At 39.5% G+C, this 14,667-nt stretch overlaps 1 protein-coding gene across 5 annotated transcripts in view; it reads right to left on the bottom strand.

Moving 5' to 3' along the window:
- Positions 1 to 783: 783 nt before the first annotated feature.
- The window catches only part of RESF1 (retroelement silencing factor 1), a 36,332-nt gene continuing 22,448 nt past the window's right edge, over positions 784 to 14,667 (bottom strand). For 3 of the 5 annotated variants that reach the window (XM_061444838.1, XM_061444839.1, XM_061444837.1), the window contains exons 2-4: positions 4,071 to 9,209; positions 3,194 to 3,268; positions 784 to 2,009 (exon numbers count right to left, since the gene is read on the bottom strand). In XM_061444838.1, the coding sequence (XP_061300822.1) occupies positions 1,867 to 2,009; positions 3,194 to 3,268; positions 4,071 to 9,174 (5,322 nt within the window). In that variant the 5' untranslated portion in view covers positions 9,175 to 9,209 and the 3' untranslated portion in view covers positions 784 to 1,866. The remainder of the gene's footprint in view (positions 2,010 to 3,193; positions 3,269 to 4,070; positions 9,210 to 14,667) is intronic. The other 2 variants (XM_061444842.1, XM_061444840.1) reach the window with 2 other exon arrangements.

Genomic DNA, 14,667 nt, shown 5'->3' with positions numbered 1-14,667 from the left:
GAGTCAGTGAGCAAACTTCTCCAAATATTTAGAATGTAACTGTCATGGGTCAATGGACTGAATGATTTCCTATTAAAAAGAATTCACTCAAGCATTTAAGTCAGCTTCATCTATCATTATGCAGAACAAAATCCAAAATAAATTCTTGATGGGAACTAGATATCCTTTGTACCGGGTACACTTAAGGCTACAGTGAATCCTTAATGCAGGCAGTATAATACAGGTGCTCAGCTCCAAGAGAATGGAAAATAAAACCTTCTCAGAGTTGCCAATATTATTATAAAATCCTCCAGTGACAACGTGCCCCCATGACTTACAGTTGGGCATTCAGCCAGAAGAAAAATATATGTATGTATGTATGTTAAAAAATTAGGACTGCTGTGCCAGACAGGAAGGGAGTAAAAACATCATGAATAGTTCCCTATTTTGAAAGGAGATCCATGATGGGAGCACTTCTGTCTCCCAAAAAAGCCAATTTATAATTCAGCATACTGGCAGAGCTAGGGAATTACAATGTTATGTTCCACCAGGTAATAAAAAAGAAGATGCTGAAGGGAACAACATTCCTGATGAGTTCTCCAAAGTATAAGTACGTGCTGTTAGGACTGTTAGAAGAACATTAGAAAAAGCCGAGAGTCAAGTCCAGTTCTCACTTGCAACTATGAAACCTTTTAAGAAGAAAGCTGCTTTTCATCTACAGGAATATCTTCAATGCCCGTAAAACTAACTGCAATAAATACAGCTTCATACATTTAAATTAAAAAAGAGACAAGGCACAGCCCATAGCCTTCAAAAGTTTATTTCAAGTATAAAAATTATTCAACTAAGTATCTACAGAGTTTTTACTTTCAGTATAAAGGTTTTAACAGATAGAATCAAGTAGCAAATTTCTGAAAAAATATGATGCAACTAAAAATTCCGAACAATAGTGACAAGGCACTTAACAAAAGATACCCAGCAACAAATATAACTGTTATGTCACAGTTAACATGTAGTCAAATGTTATCTTTAGTCAAAAGTTATCTGTACTCAAAGGTTATCTAACACTTTAGAAGCAAAGAAATTATTTACAGTCCGGTTAAACTGAGCAACATAGTCCGGACAAGAGTGAATTCAAACTCCCTGCACTTTAACAATTCACTTTTCTTTCAAGTGTAAAGAAAGCAGAGAGAGAAAAAACAAGAGAAGTCAGCTATGAATTTACAGCATGTGTTCAGGTGAAGTTCACTTCATTCAAGTTCCACAAAAAGAAGTGTAAGGAAACTGGGTAGCAGCATATATATCTCATTGTATCCCCAGTATGTATATTTGATATGAGGGATTTACATTTGTTTAATAGTTCAAACTATTATGCCCAGTTAAAGAAAACAAGTCTCAAAAACAGAAAGCCTTGTTAGAAGAACAACAATCATATTTGTAGGAAATAGAGGTGTAATGCTTGGGAATCCACTGCAATCCCTTTCCTGTAGGAATATTTTCTCACTACCAGCAAAGGAACAGACCACAAACAAAAGGTTTCCAGAATCAGAAACAAACCCAGACTATGGTAATGTAAATGCGTTTGAGGATTTTTGGTCAAGATTCGACTGAATTCCATATCTTAAAAAAAAAAAAATAATCAAACATGCCAAGAAGAAACAAGACATCTAACGATGGCATTTTCAGCACTAAAACATATCTATGCAATAAATACAGAATAAGATCTCATTCGTTCACAGATATGAGGCAAATAAGGGGGGAATTTCCAACACCTCTTTTTTTCTTTTCCTCCACAATTATTCAGAAATATAAAGTAAACAGAAAAAAGCATTTTACTCTTGCCTTTTTTATTCCCTAGTGATAGACTGTTATGTTACATGAGTGCTATCAAGGCTTCTGCATCTTTTTTTCCAGATACATCTTCTTGTAGGTCTGAAACATCTCTTTTGAGTCTTTGACTGGGTTGCGGAGAGCCTCGCCATCTCCATCCAGGATCTGCATAGCTGTATCAAGTGGAATACTGCCCTCAGCTGAAAGACAAGATAGAAAAGCAAGTTAAAACAAAAATCTCAGAGTCTCAAGTACGTGTGGTACTTAGGTCACTGACTGTCAAAAAGGATGTCACAAACTTCCTTCTTAAAGCACCATTCACCTCAGATTTAAATCAATCTCTAATATACCTTTAAGCACCAAATCACCATTTGAGTGTCTTCATAAAAGACATTTCTAAAGAACATTAAGAAAGGTGTGAATGAAAATGTGCATTTGCGAAAGTAAGAGAAGAAACAAGAGAAAAGAATAAAAGAATGGCAGACACCAATAGCCAAGGACACAAACAACAGCAATAAAGACAAAGGCTGCAAAATGCGTCAAGATCACAAGAAAGATAACCAGTCAGCAGAGGACTTGCATGCTGATAAGAAGAGGATGGCAACAAGTTTACAGCATGCTGAGTGCGTCATTTCACTTTCTGTTAGACCATGAGCAAAACAAGACTAAAGATGGAAAGATACCTAAACCAAAAAACAAAACAAAAACCAAGAGAACAAAGACAGCAGGGAGCAACCTCAGCCACAACTTTGAAATGATGGAACAACCAAGATCCAAAGATGAAAAATGCCATTGTTTAACTATTGACTTCTAAAGAGTACAAAAGACAATCCAAAAAACTAACTGGCCATCAAGAGAAACAAAGAGATAAAGTAATGGCACCACTTTTCCTCTGTGTAGTCATCCAGACTACTGGGACACGCAGGTCCTGGCATTTGTGAGCACGGATGTATGTGCAGAGAGTCAACTTGCTGTGAAAGCCAAATAAGGCTAAAAAAAAAATCATTTTCTGTTTTTACAGTGTCACACTACATTTTGTTATGTCATTTCCTACATCTTAATGGGGGGAAAGCTACCTTGGTCTTTACCTACAGTTTAAAACTGTACTTGAACCTTGTCACCAGTGCTACCCCAAATTCAACTGGGCACGTGCATGCAGGAAAATTCCATCTCCAATAACATATTCTCATGGCAATAGAAATCTCCACAAATCTTAAACTATGTTGATTCAACAGTAGCCATTTCAGCAGCAGAGGTAGTAAAGAACAGTAAATAAAGCTAAAATACTTTATTAAGATTTGCTACCGTAAAGAAACATTTAAAACCAAGCAATGAGAATTTATTTAACTCATATTTCAAAATAGATAATCAGAAGTCGTTTCACCTGTACAAATCTCTTCCAGCTTTATTTGCTTCACTGGATCACATTTTAACCAATCTTCTCTTTTACTCTTGACACCTTAAGAGAAAATTTAAAGCATATTTTTCAGGTTCCTATATTTTTCAGGTTCCGGTATCATAAGTTTTGGTTTCTATTCAGCATCAAATTTTAACGCATATACTAGCAAATGCAAAAGGCAGTTTCCTTTGGGAGTGAGAATGACTGCAAAGGCTGGCATATACCATTTAAGACTTGGTTTTACTTCAAAACAAATACAGCATTTGACACAAGTATGCTTCACAATGCACCATGTGAAATGTTGAAAGATTTGGGCTAGGGAAGGATGAAAGAAAGGTAGCCTACAGCAAAGATGGCAAAGGTTATGGAGACTGTGTACAGGGTATTTCTGGCCCAAGCCCTCTCTTCCTCAGTGCTGCAGAAGAACTCTCCCTCTGCTGCCTACCAAGCCAGATTTATAAACAACCAGGTGAATGCCAAGTACAGATCTGTTCACCTTTTGTAACTATGCTGAGGGAATCTGCCTTCTACAAACAAGCCAACCCATTTTCTACAAGTAGGTCAGAAAGCCTCCCTGCAGTTACTTGAAATTGCTGTGCTCTGAACAACCCTAACTTTATTCTGCAAAACTTTAGGAAAAAGAATAAAACATTGAATTCAAAGAAAAGTCTCATGTTCTTTTTCTGTTTAACACACAGCTACAGTCTGTCAAAAAATCTAGCTAAGCTATTTCAACCTTCAGCTTGTAGAGCCCCAAGTTTTCACTGTCTGTAGTTTTGTGTAAGGTGAATTTTAACAGAAGCAATACTTTTTACTTGCAAATTAGTTTACTTACATATCAATAAACGAGATAGCATCATACCTGCCACAATGGCTTTCTCTCTTTCCAGGGAATTCTTTGCAGCTGATCTTTCTTCATCAGTGGTTGGATTTCTGAACAGTATCTCTGGATACAGCTTAAATTCTAGTATGTCCAGGTTGCATGACTTCTCAACTTCTGAGACAGAAGCACCTCTTTTCACACCACTGTTTTGGGACACTTTGTGCTTCAGATGCCAGGTGGGTCTGACAGGCGATGTCTCTAATTTTGTCAGATATATGCGTTCCTGTGTTGTACGCCTAAATGCAACTCTGTTCAGGTAGTGTTTTTTTGGTTCCTTTTGAAGATGTATTTTTAATCTGTTATTTTTTCTATTTAAGTATAGCACGTTTTTATCAGGAAACATTTTCTCACAGCACTTGTCTTTGTTTTGACCATCGAGATGTCTCTCTTTGGTAGAAAAGTAGGTTTTAGAGATGGTAGAAGATAGAGCCCTTTTTCTCTGTCGTTTAAGCACAGAACAATCTGCTAATGCGCTCTTCGGTTTCCTGCCATTTTCTCCATTCAATTTTTTAGCTTTGTCAGTATTTATCATGTGATTATATGAAAGCTGCTCAGATTTCTCTGCTTCAGATTGCTTCAGTCTTTCTTCTTCCGCCTTTGTTTTTTTAGGTTTTCTGTTCCCAATCACATTTTGCTTCCTCTTCCGTTTGTGTGACTGCTCCTGTGAAGGAAAAAGTTTCATAGATTCCTGTTGAGAATATTTGGTGCTTCTTACGTCTACAGTGCCAAAATTTGGGAGCTTTATAGCATCAGCACGACAACTATTCTGCTTTTTATGTTTTACTCCTGCTGATAACTTGGCATTTTCTTCGATGTTAACTTCTACATCTTGCCCAAGTACCTGCTTTTGTTTCCCACAGTTCTGTTCTTCAGCTGTGTTCTCATCAGAGGTTTTAATGTTTTGTCCTTGATTAATTTCATCATGCTTAATTTCAACAGCTTCTGACTTTATAAATTTGTGAACATCCTGATTGGATTTCATGGCTAAATGCGTTTTAGTCTTATCTTTTGAAAGGGACTCCATTTTGATAAGTCTCTTTCCGGATAACTTTGTTGCGTTATCACCATCCATACAATCAGCTGTTTTCTCTGACAACTCTTCTGAAGTTGTCTTATGTTCTTTTTTATCAGAATTCAATTCATTGCCTAACAATGGGGTTTCTCTGTCTATTTGCAGCTCTTCCTTCCAGCTGCTGCTTTTAAATTTATCAATTTCCTGGTTTTCACAGGAAGTAAGCGATCCAATTTTTTCCTGTTGTGTTGTAAGCGGTTTGCATTCATCATCCACCTTTAGCCTAACATTTTCGTTCATTACAGAGGTGGATCTGCAAATATCTTCATTTTTGCTAACACTGTTTGGGATATTTTCAGAAAATGGCAGGTTTCCCTCTGCAGAGATGTCTTTTATTATAGCATCAGATTTGCTGTCATTTTCTTGTCCCTCTACAGAGCTAGTATTTACCGCTTTTGAAAGTTGATCATTTTTCTCTGAAACACACATTTCAGGTTTACAAGCGTATTGTGGTATTTTAGGTACTTCACACAGCAAACTCATTACAGAACAGTCTTTTTTTTTTTCCCTGGGCTTGGAAATTTTTTGTGTTTTGTTTGCCTCCTCACATAGACTCTGACCAGGCAGAATACTGCCTTCAAGGCTCTTCTTCTCAGCTGAAGCTTTTTCTGACTGTTGACTCGCCACTCCCTTGCCATCGCTAGAGGAATTCAGGTTGTGTTCAGGAAATAGTTCTTGGTTTTGATTAGAGCTCAACACTACAATTTTCATTACATCTACTGGGTCCTTCAAATGAGAATGCTTGTCACAAATTTGATTCTCTTTTTGAGGCTGATTCTTTATCCGCTCAGCCACAGAATCATTTTTTACTGGTTCCTTCATCAGCACACTACCACCTTCAATGCCATATGGAAACTCTTTCACTAGTTCAGACAGCTGATTGTTTAGGCATTTAACAGGCTGTGGTCCAAAAAGGTTCATCTCTTCTACTGTACTATTTTTACTGGATATGTAATTTTCTTTAACGTTGTCTCTTGGAACACTGATTGCATTCCTTTCAGCAGCTACATTGATTGAGAAGTCCAATGAATTTTTAGCTAACTCCCGGTTTATACTAGCAAGAATTTCAAAGTCATTTTCAGGATGCTTTAAAGATGCATTGAATGACTTACTTTTCTTTGAGGTAGAAATTGTTTTAAGAGGACTGCCACTGCTTTCTTTCTCCAAAAGACTAGTTGTGATACCATCCAAAGTCTTAACTGCTCTACTCATGCAGCTTGATGAATCTTGCAACATCTTTTGTGGCAAGGTCTCTGCCTGGACAGCATTACTGCTTAGCTCATTCCTACACAAGTCCAGCTGTTGTTCCTTTTGCCTTGGATCAGATGTATTTTGTTCTGATGAGGTACCATTTAATGCTTGTGTCTCAGGGACTGACCTGAAGATACTTGCTATTTGTGGATTATAAAACGTATCACCTTCAACAAGAGTACATACACTAGAAATACAAAACATCTGTTCTTCCAACACAACTATGGATTTATTTCCTGCCTTTAACACAGCTTGCTTGTCTTTACGGTCTCTTACATCTACTTGAAAGATTTTACTAGAAAAATTTAAGCCATTTTTGTCCTTTTCTTGAAAGCTGTATGTGGTTCCTGAGTCAATCACTGGACAGGTTTTACCTGCAGATGTGGGGCATTTGTCGGCCTGCTCACTCTGTGCTCTCTGCTCAGAGAGTACTAAAGGTGAAACAACTGCAACCTGGGGTTCAAAACCTTTTATCAAATTGCTACTTAGTGTATCAGGTTTTTGTCCTACAGAAGCTGTTGTTATAGGCAAAGCTGCTTCATCTGTACTAACCAGAACATTATTTTGTTCTCTATTTTTTGTGTTTTGGCTGTAAGATGAAATCTGATTTGCTGTGGGGCTTTCACTTGACTGGCTATTTTGCACCCTTACAGATTCTGACAGATGCTTTCTCAATGAGCCCAGGCACGTAGTCAGCTCTTCCACAGAGCAACTATCATCGCTCTGTTTAAAAGATGCATTTCCAGTAAGTGGTGTTTTTTTCTGATCTACATCACTCTGCAATTTAGCTTCACCAGATTTGGTTGTTTCTGATACAGGAATCACTCCTGTATTACTCATGTGAACCTTGGACACCTGCTCACCTTGCAAACTTTCTACCTTCACATTAGTGTCTTTTTGTAAGCTTCCATCTGAGACAGATGAATCTACCTGTGTTTTTTCACTACACGGGGGACTTGTCAGTATTTTACCAAAAGCAGCACCAATTGTCTCCTCTGTCAATACATCTGTGCTGCTCAGTAAAACATGAAGAAGTGATGCGTTCCTGGAGTTAGCTGGCACTTTCTTTGATGCAGTTTTGACAGATTTATCCACCTGACTGGAACACGAAGCATTGTTCAAAGATGTCACAGGTTTTTGAGAAGAGGCCAAGGCATATGTGTCCCTTTGTTTTGAGATGGGAGTGCTCTCAGAATTATATAACTGGGCTGAGAGTTTGCTCTGAGAAGGAACAGAAGTGGAGCTTGATGAAAGGCTTCTCTGCTCTACCTCAGGGTTACTTTGAGTCACCTGTAATCCTCTGTTGTCAGCACTGGCTGCATTTTTGTCGTTTATTTCTTCAAGTGAAGAGTTAAGTATTGGACACGCCGTCCTCACTGTTTCAGGTGGGGAAGGTGGTACATCTTGGTTGGGCATCTGTGGAAGGAAATTACTAAGAGCAGCATAATAACTTGGAGGAGGAAACGGGGGAACACTTTCGTCACGTTCTGAACCTTCTAAGAGTCTTCTTTTATACCGATGTATCCTTTCAAGCAGGACATATTTTTTTTTAATAGTGAGAAGTTTTTGAGCTTCCTGATCTAGTCTGTCCTTTGCAGTTGTTCTTCCTTGTGCTGCTGCTGAAAACAACTGAGAATTAACAGGCCCATTCATTAAACTACTAGCCTGGCCTTCTTGAGCTGAAGCAGGATCACTCAGTGGCTTTGAAGCAGCCATTGAACAAAAAGTTTCCATTTCTTGCACATTACACAGTTCTTTGGAAACGCCACGGGATGGCACAGACATTTCATTAAAAGGCTGACTTGCTGTCATGTTTCCACTTGAATTACACACATTCCTAACTGACTGACTGACATCTCCAGATTGCTGTTTCTGACAGTGTTGCTGACCACTGTTAAAACCAGGAGCATTTTTTGGATCTGATAGGCGCTGCAGTTGGCTACGGCTGTATCCATTAGGCACATTTTGACCTGCCTGTGGTACACCCATTGAAGATTGTGCTGCAGCACTTGAATCACAATTGGCAGGCAACAAAGGTAGTGCAGAACATCCACTAGGAGCTTCTGATCCCATCTGACTTGGTCGACAGTGTAGCAGCTGTACATTTGGTTCAGTATTCTCATTCAGGGAGTTTAAAACTTTAAACTGAGTGTTGGGATGATATATTTTGTTTTGGACATGTTGCCCAGATGTACCAAGAGACATAGAATTATTCTGGGAATTAATGTGACTTTGATATAACATTGGAGTTCTCATAGAATTATGCGGTTGTATTTGTGGCTGCACAGCATAGCTGCTTGTGCTGGCGTACTGAAATTCCCAATGTACATTCCTCACATTATTTCCAGCATTGCTTTCAGAAGACATGGGAGGTAAATCACTGCGGGAATAAAAGTAGGCATCAGACTTTGGCAAAGAAGTCTGAGTCATCTCCGCCCACATACGTGATGTTGGACTGGGAGGTTTCTGAGTTACTGGTACGCAGCACAGTGGACGTCGATCAACTGAGACAGATGCTCCTGGTAAGACCCGATCTGAAGTTTTGAATCGTTCAGCATTTACAAGAAGGAAGGCAGCATTGCTAGTTGGCTGATACACTACTTGGTTATTTCCAGCATAAGTGCACGCATTGTTAGAGGAATAGGCATTTGTCTGAGGAAAAGCATGTGTATTAGAAAGCAACTGATTGTAACATGTTTCTTCACTTCGCAGGTGGTTCTTTGCATCAGCATTCTGGAGCGGCCTTATATTCCAGTCCATCTTTTCTTGATTTCTTCCAGCCAAAAACCGAAATGCTAATAAAAAAAATATAGAAAGAGTAATAAATAATCAAGCCTTAACCTTTTGATCAAAACTTATTTCACTTGCCAATGATTCAGAATGCATTACAAACAGAATTGTTGAACTTACAGTGTTAGAAGACCATTGGCACACGCTTAAGGGCTGAGCATAAGAATCACCTACAGAATATAATACAGGTCAGTTTTCAGACAAGAAAACCAACTTCAATTGTACCTTCAAATAGAATCATAAAATGGTTTGGCTTGGAAAGGACCTTAAGATCATCTAGTTCCAATCCCCTGCCATGGGCAGGGATGCCTCACACTAGATCATGTCACTCAAGGCTCTGTCCAACCAGGCCTTGAACACTGCCAGGGATGAAGCATTTACCACGTCTTTGGGCAACCTGTTACGGTGCCTCACCACCTTCACAGTGAAGAGCTTCTTCCTTACAACTAACCTGAACTTTCCCCGTTACTCCTTGTCCTATCGCTACAGTCCCTGATGAAGAGTCCCTTTATGGCTTCCAATTCAACAAAAGGAGAAAATTAATCTGGGTAAAGATCTCCCATTATGAGGCCCGCTTATTTTTATTTCACATGCCATTTGTTCTTCCCTGACACTGTGGGCAGTTACTAATTTTTGAGAAACACAACTCTGACTTTAGTTAACAGCACAGGTAGCCTCAAGCAAACCACCCCTGATTCTGTTTGGTAACATGAACTTATTAAGCCATCAAAAAAAGGCATGAAGCACAGAGATGACATCAACACCTCCGCTACTGCAGTAATTACACCTCCAGAAGGTGACAAAGTCACAAATCTCTAACTCTTCATGTGTTATACTCCAGAATTTATAGATTACCAACAAGCCCAACAGCTTGTTGAGCATGTTATTTCTGAATGACCTCTGGAAAGTTGCTACAGACAATGTCTTCAAATCCAGGCACTATTTCAGTCTTCAAAAATGGAAAAGCACAAAAAACCCATGAGAAAACTACGAGCATGAATGCTATTTGCATCTTGGCAAGTTCCTCTCAGTATGGTCAAACCCACTAAGGACAAACCAAAAACCTCGCTTTGTGCAGGGTGTTAGACCCAAAGCTCCTAACTGTCTTTCAGGGCTCTTTTAAGATTCCTATTTCAAATTTAGAAATATCACTCAGATCCAGCCTATAAGACCTACAAAGTTATAATTTTCAAGGTGTTATCAAAATTCAACGATAGTTCAATCTTCCCTCACTCTCTGCTATCTCTGCTCTCAAAGGACACCAACAACAAAAGAAAACAGGAAAGTGAAATCACAGATGAAATTCAAAAAAACCATCAACAACAGTATTAAGGCAATACTTAAAACAGCGATGCAGACGGGAATCCTTGATGACAAAACAGGTTTTTGCATCCAAGCTAAAAATTTCATACTGCTAATGTTACACTGGGTAGTTCCTGAAAAATAATCAGGGGATAAAATAATCATGTTCTTGAATTAGGCAACTGCTGAAGAAATTTAAAACATTTATATGTTCCAGAAACATGACTGAGGTATGTAAACAAGATTAAGATGCCAACTAGTAGTAACTGTAAAGTCTTTGCTAAATACAGGAGAAATTACATATAACACACAACTTAGCCAAGAACAAAACCTAATTCTTCTCACTGCCAAAGACTGTAACAATGAGTACAACCTTAGTTCATCACCATTACTAGCTGGATTAAGAAAACTAAGTTTGCATCTGTGATCAGAACCTTAAAATTTTTCATAGCTTTAATAAAACAAAATATGCTACTTTTAAAAGTGGCATTTGACAGAAAGTGCCTGTCTTAGGAAGAACATCTAAGAAGTTCAGTATCAGTACAAGACTCCAAAAGACAAAGAAAAGACTATTCTTCACACATACTGTTTTGCAAACAGGCAGGGTACTCGAAAAATGATCCCACACTAGCTGTATAACATGAGCATTTTATTAAACAAGCACAATAAAGTGAATCATATATATATATATACACACACACACATATAGTACAGAGGAAAATTAGCAATGTGTCAAATCATTACTACATAGAAAGAACAATGATTGAAAGAAATACATCACCAATTACCACCTAATCCTCATCATCCAGGCCCACACTTCATCTGGGAAGCCTCATTGCAGCCAATGCCAGGAGTCTCAGGTAACTGGGAAAATTCCTACATGGTGCGCCAACCCATAGGTGAGGCTTCACATTTGGCTACAAGAGGATCCTGCTTTTATATTCTTAGAAACAAAGCCAGCTTTATGCCAGATCTGTACTTGCTTACTTGTGTGGTTGTTGACGCGGGAGTCGTGGACAATGCAGAGACGATCAATGTGATCAAGCAATTGCTGTTTATTGAGCATCAGACATGATCTTTTATACACAAATCCACACATTGATTATACGCTGATTGGTTAACATGCCTTGCCAACAAGCTTCTGATTGGGCTTTACACAAAGTTGCTTAATACAAGTTACAACAGCTACTTATGTTTAGCACTAACCTCAACATTCTTACACTGCGGTTTTACATCCTGGTTTTTGTTCTTAACGTCGCTAACGTTGCAATTTCATTTCCCCCGCTGCTATCCATGGCTAACCTCCCCTCTGGCCTAGTATTTTTCCACTTACAGAGAAGCTCTACTTATGCTAACTGAGAAGCCCGACTCATGCTAACTAAATCCATTCAACAATTCCCCCTTTTTGTTTCTGAGGCGGGCGTGTTAGTCAGTATCTTCATATAACACAGTGATCTCTTCATATTCAGTGCCGAGTCCCAATTCCATGTGTGATTGTTGAACGAGCCAAGCCTTCGGAATGAACCTCATACACAAAGCCTTCCCACATGCAGAAATTCCACAACCAATAATCAGTAACACCAACAACGTGATTAACAATTGTGCTAGGCTATACAGTAAAGGTCGCAGCCAGCCGCTAAACCCCAACTGAGCTAGGCAATCGTCTAAACCTTGATCCACTTTAATCGTATTTACATGTTCTTGCATTTGCTGCAACCGCTTCTGAATAGATTGTGAATGATTGGTTAGATTAAAACAACATATGCCTTCAAAATCATTACAGCCATGCCCATGAGCTAATAATAAAAAAATCAATAGCCCTGTGATTCTGCAAAATAGCCTTGCGACTACTATCTATATCTTTCATGAGGTCTGTTAAAACTGCAGACATAAGGCTAGCTTGTTTCACAACCCAACAAGTAAGCTTTTGCAAATTAGCATTAGCAATAGTTGCTGCACACCCGGGACAAAAAATACTTGTTAAGGCATTTTCGACTTTACCCAAAAGCATTACAGAGTCCTTACAGGTGCTCTCCAGCTTAGTAAGAAATCTACGAGATCGAACCAAAGTAGTTTTGTTTAACAGAGATACTGATGGAGCTACAAGACTAAGACGTCCCAGATAACATGGTCCACACCAAGGGGATGTTTTGGGATACCTTGCCAGGCGCGATTACCACAAATCAAAAAAAAAAACTCCCTTAAGCAAGGCTAACGACATGTTTGGAAAAAGTTCATACCGGCCAAACTTTTCTAGACCTACAGCTCCCCCACACCATGCTTGGGCCTCAGAAGCATCCCGTATCCTATAAATACCTGATCCAGACACATCTGTCCACACATCAAGTAGATGACACTGCATGCCAATACGAGAACTTACACACCTTGCTTTAGCTGGGGCATCATTATATTAGCGCTAAAGCCAAAGCACAAGCCATCTTTAGTTCCGTTTATGGATCCTGCCAGCTGCACTTCCTGTGGATCCCACGGTAAAGCTTTATTCAAATGCTGAATCAAAAAACCAGACATCCAAGCTAGTGTCCAGTTTGCAATATTACCATTGATACAACCTCCACACCAAACCTGTTTGTTGGCCTGAAGCTGTTGGCAGGCCGTCTGATTTCCGTTACACCAGTTATCAGACACACTAGCCTTGTCTGCTTCCTGTTGCAATACGGTTCAGTTAGCTAACGAAATGTTACTTATATATCCCATAAATCTTTCTGGCTCCGAAGAGGGTATACCATTAAACAAGTGCGAAATGGGTCAGACACGGCTGTTAAAGACACACAAAAACTAGGAGTGTTGGTTCTGTTCGCCCATGTTATCCATATGTTGTCTCGAGGCAATGCCATGCTTAAGAGTGGGTCTTCCAGACCTTTTGCTACAGCACTCATCCAGGCAATTAAAATGAGCAGCCTCGCTGATCTGGCTTGACCCATCAGCTGGGTAGCCATAGTGGTCCGGAATCTGTGGAAACACAAACATAGCCCCTTCCAGTCATTATGACCTCAACTGGGCCCTTCCATTCCCCTGTTCGCAGATCTCTATAAACCACCCGAGCACCATTCACCTTAACACATCCTGCTGCTAAGGCATTGCTATGTATCATGATAGGGGACTCTGTCCTATCTCCTGTCAACCACAAAAAATTTAAGACATAGACAGCTTTTGCAACTCGTTCAGCTGGTGGGAGGGGTGCTCCCCCTTTTTGTTTTTGCAAAAGCTCCTTAAGAGTTGCATGAGCACGCTCCACAATAGCTTGACCAGTTGGAGAGTGAGGGATTCCTGTGACTTGATGAATACCCCATTGATTACAAAAAGTCTGAAACTTATGGGAGATATATGCAGGCCCGTTATCCATTTTAATTTGAAGAGGGACCCCTAAGGCTGCAACGGCAGAGTGCATGTGTCGAATGACGTGACGAGCCGTTTCACCAGTTTGTACGGTAGCCCAAAGCGCTAGTGAAAAGGTATCAATAGAGACATGGACATATTTGAGTCTACCAAATTCAGGGACATGTGTAACATCCATTTGCCATAACTGAAGGGCCATAAGGCCTCGAGGATTTAACCCCAGGCCTACACCGAGGCCACTACGTTGACAAGCTGGACAAGACTGGACTATGCCCTGTGCATCTGTTACAGAAATGCCAAATTGTCAAACAAGCATTTTTGCAGATTGATGGAAAAAATCATGGGAAAAACGTGCTTGCTCAAATAAATTAGGTGTGGGACCTGTCCATACAGGAGCAGTGACAAGTTTGTCTGCACGGTTATTTCCTGTGCTAAGACTGCCGCAACTTTGATGACTACGGATGTGTGTTATAAAATACGGCTCGGTTCGTTGATTAATGACCTGTAACAATTGTAACAAGTTTTTTTTGTAAAATAGAATTGTTCAATGTCTTAATCATTGACCGTTCAAGGCGTTGAACAACTCCCACAACATAAAGAGAATCTGATACAACATTAAGAGGTTCTGTTTGCTACCTTAAAAAGACCCAAGCCACAGCCTTCAGTTCTAAAGTCTGAAGGGAATCGCCAGGTTCCCCTTCAATGAATTGTTTTTTCCAACCATTGTTAGTGTGCCAGGTTGCAACAGCAGTTTTAGAGTTCTTGCCTGCATCTGTAAAAACAGTGTAACCTTGTATGGGTCGC

This window comes from Pezoporus flaviventris, unplaced genomic scaffold (genome assembly GCF_033815535.1).
Source record: "Pezoporus flaviventris isolate CSIRO_AGI_PZ_B2104156 unplaced genomic scaffold, CSIRO_AGI_Pfla_v1 ptg000002l, whole genome shotgun sequence".
Taxonomy (NCBI): Eukaryota; Metazoa; Chordata; class Aves; order Psittaciformes; family Psittacidae; genus Pezoporus; species Pezoporus flaviventris.
Note: the sequence above shows the minus strand (reverse complement) of the source record. Positions and strands in the feature narration are given on the sequence as shown.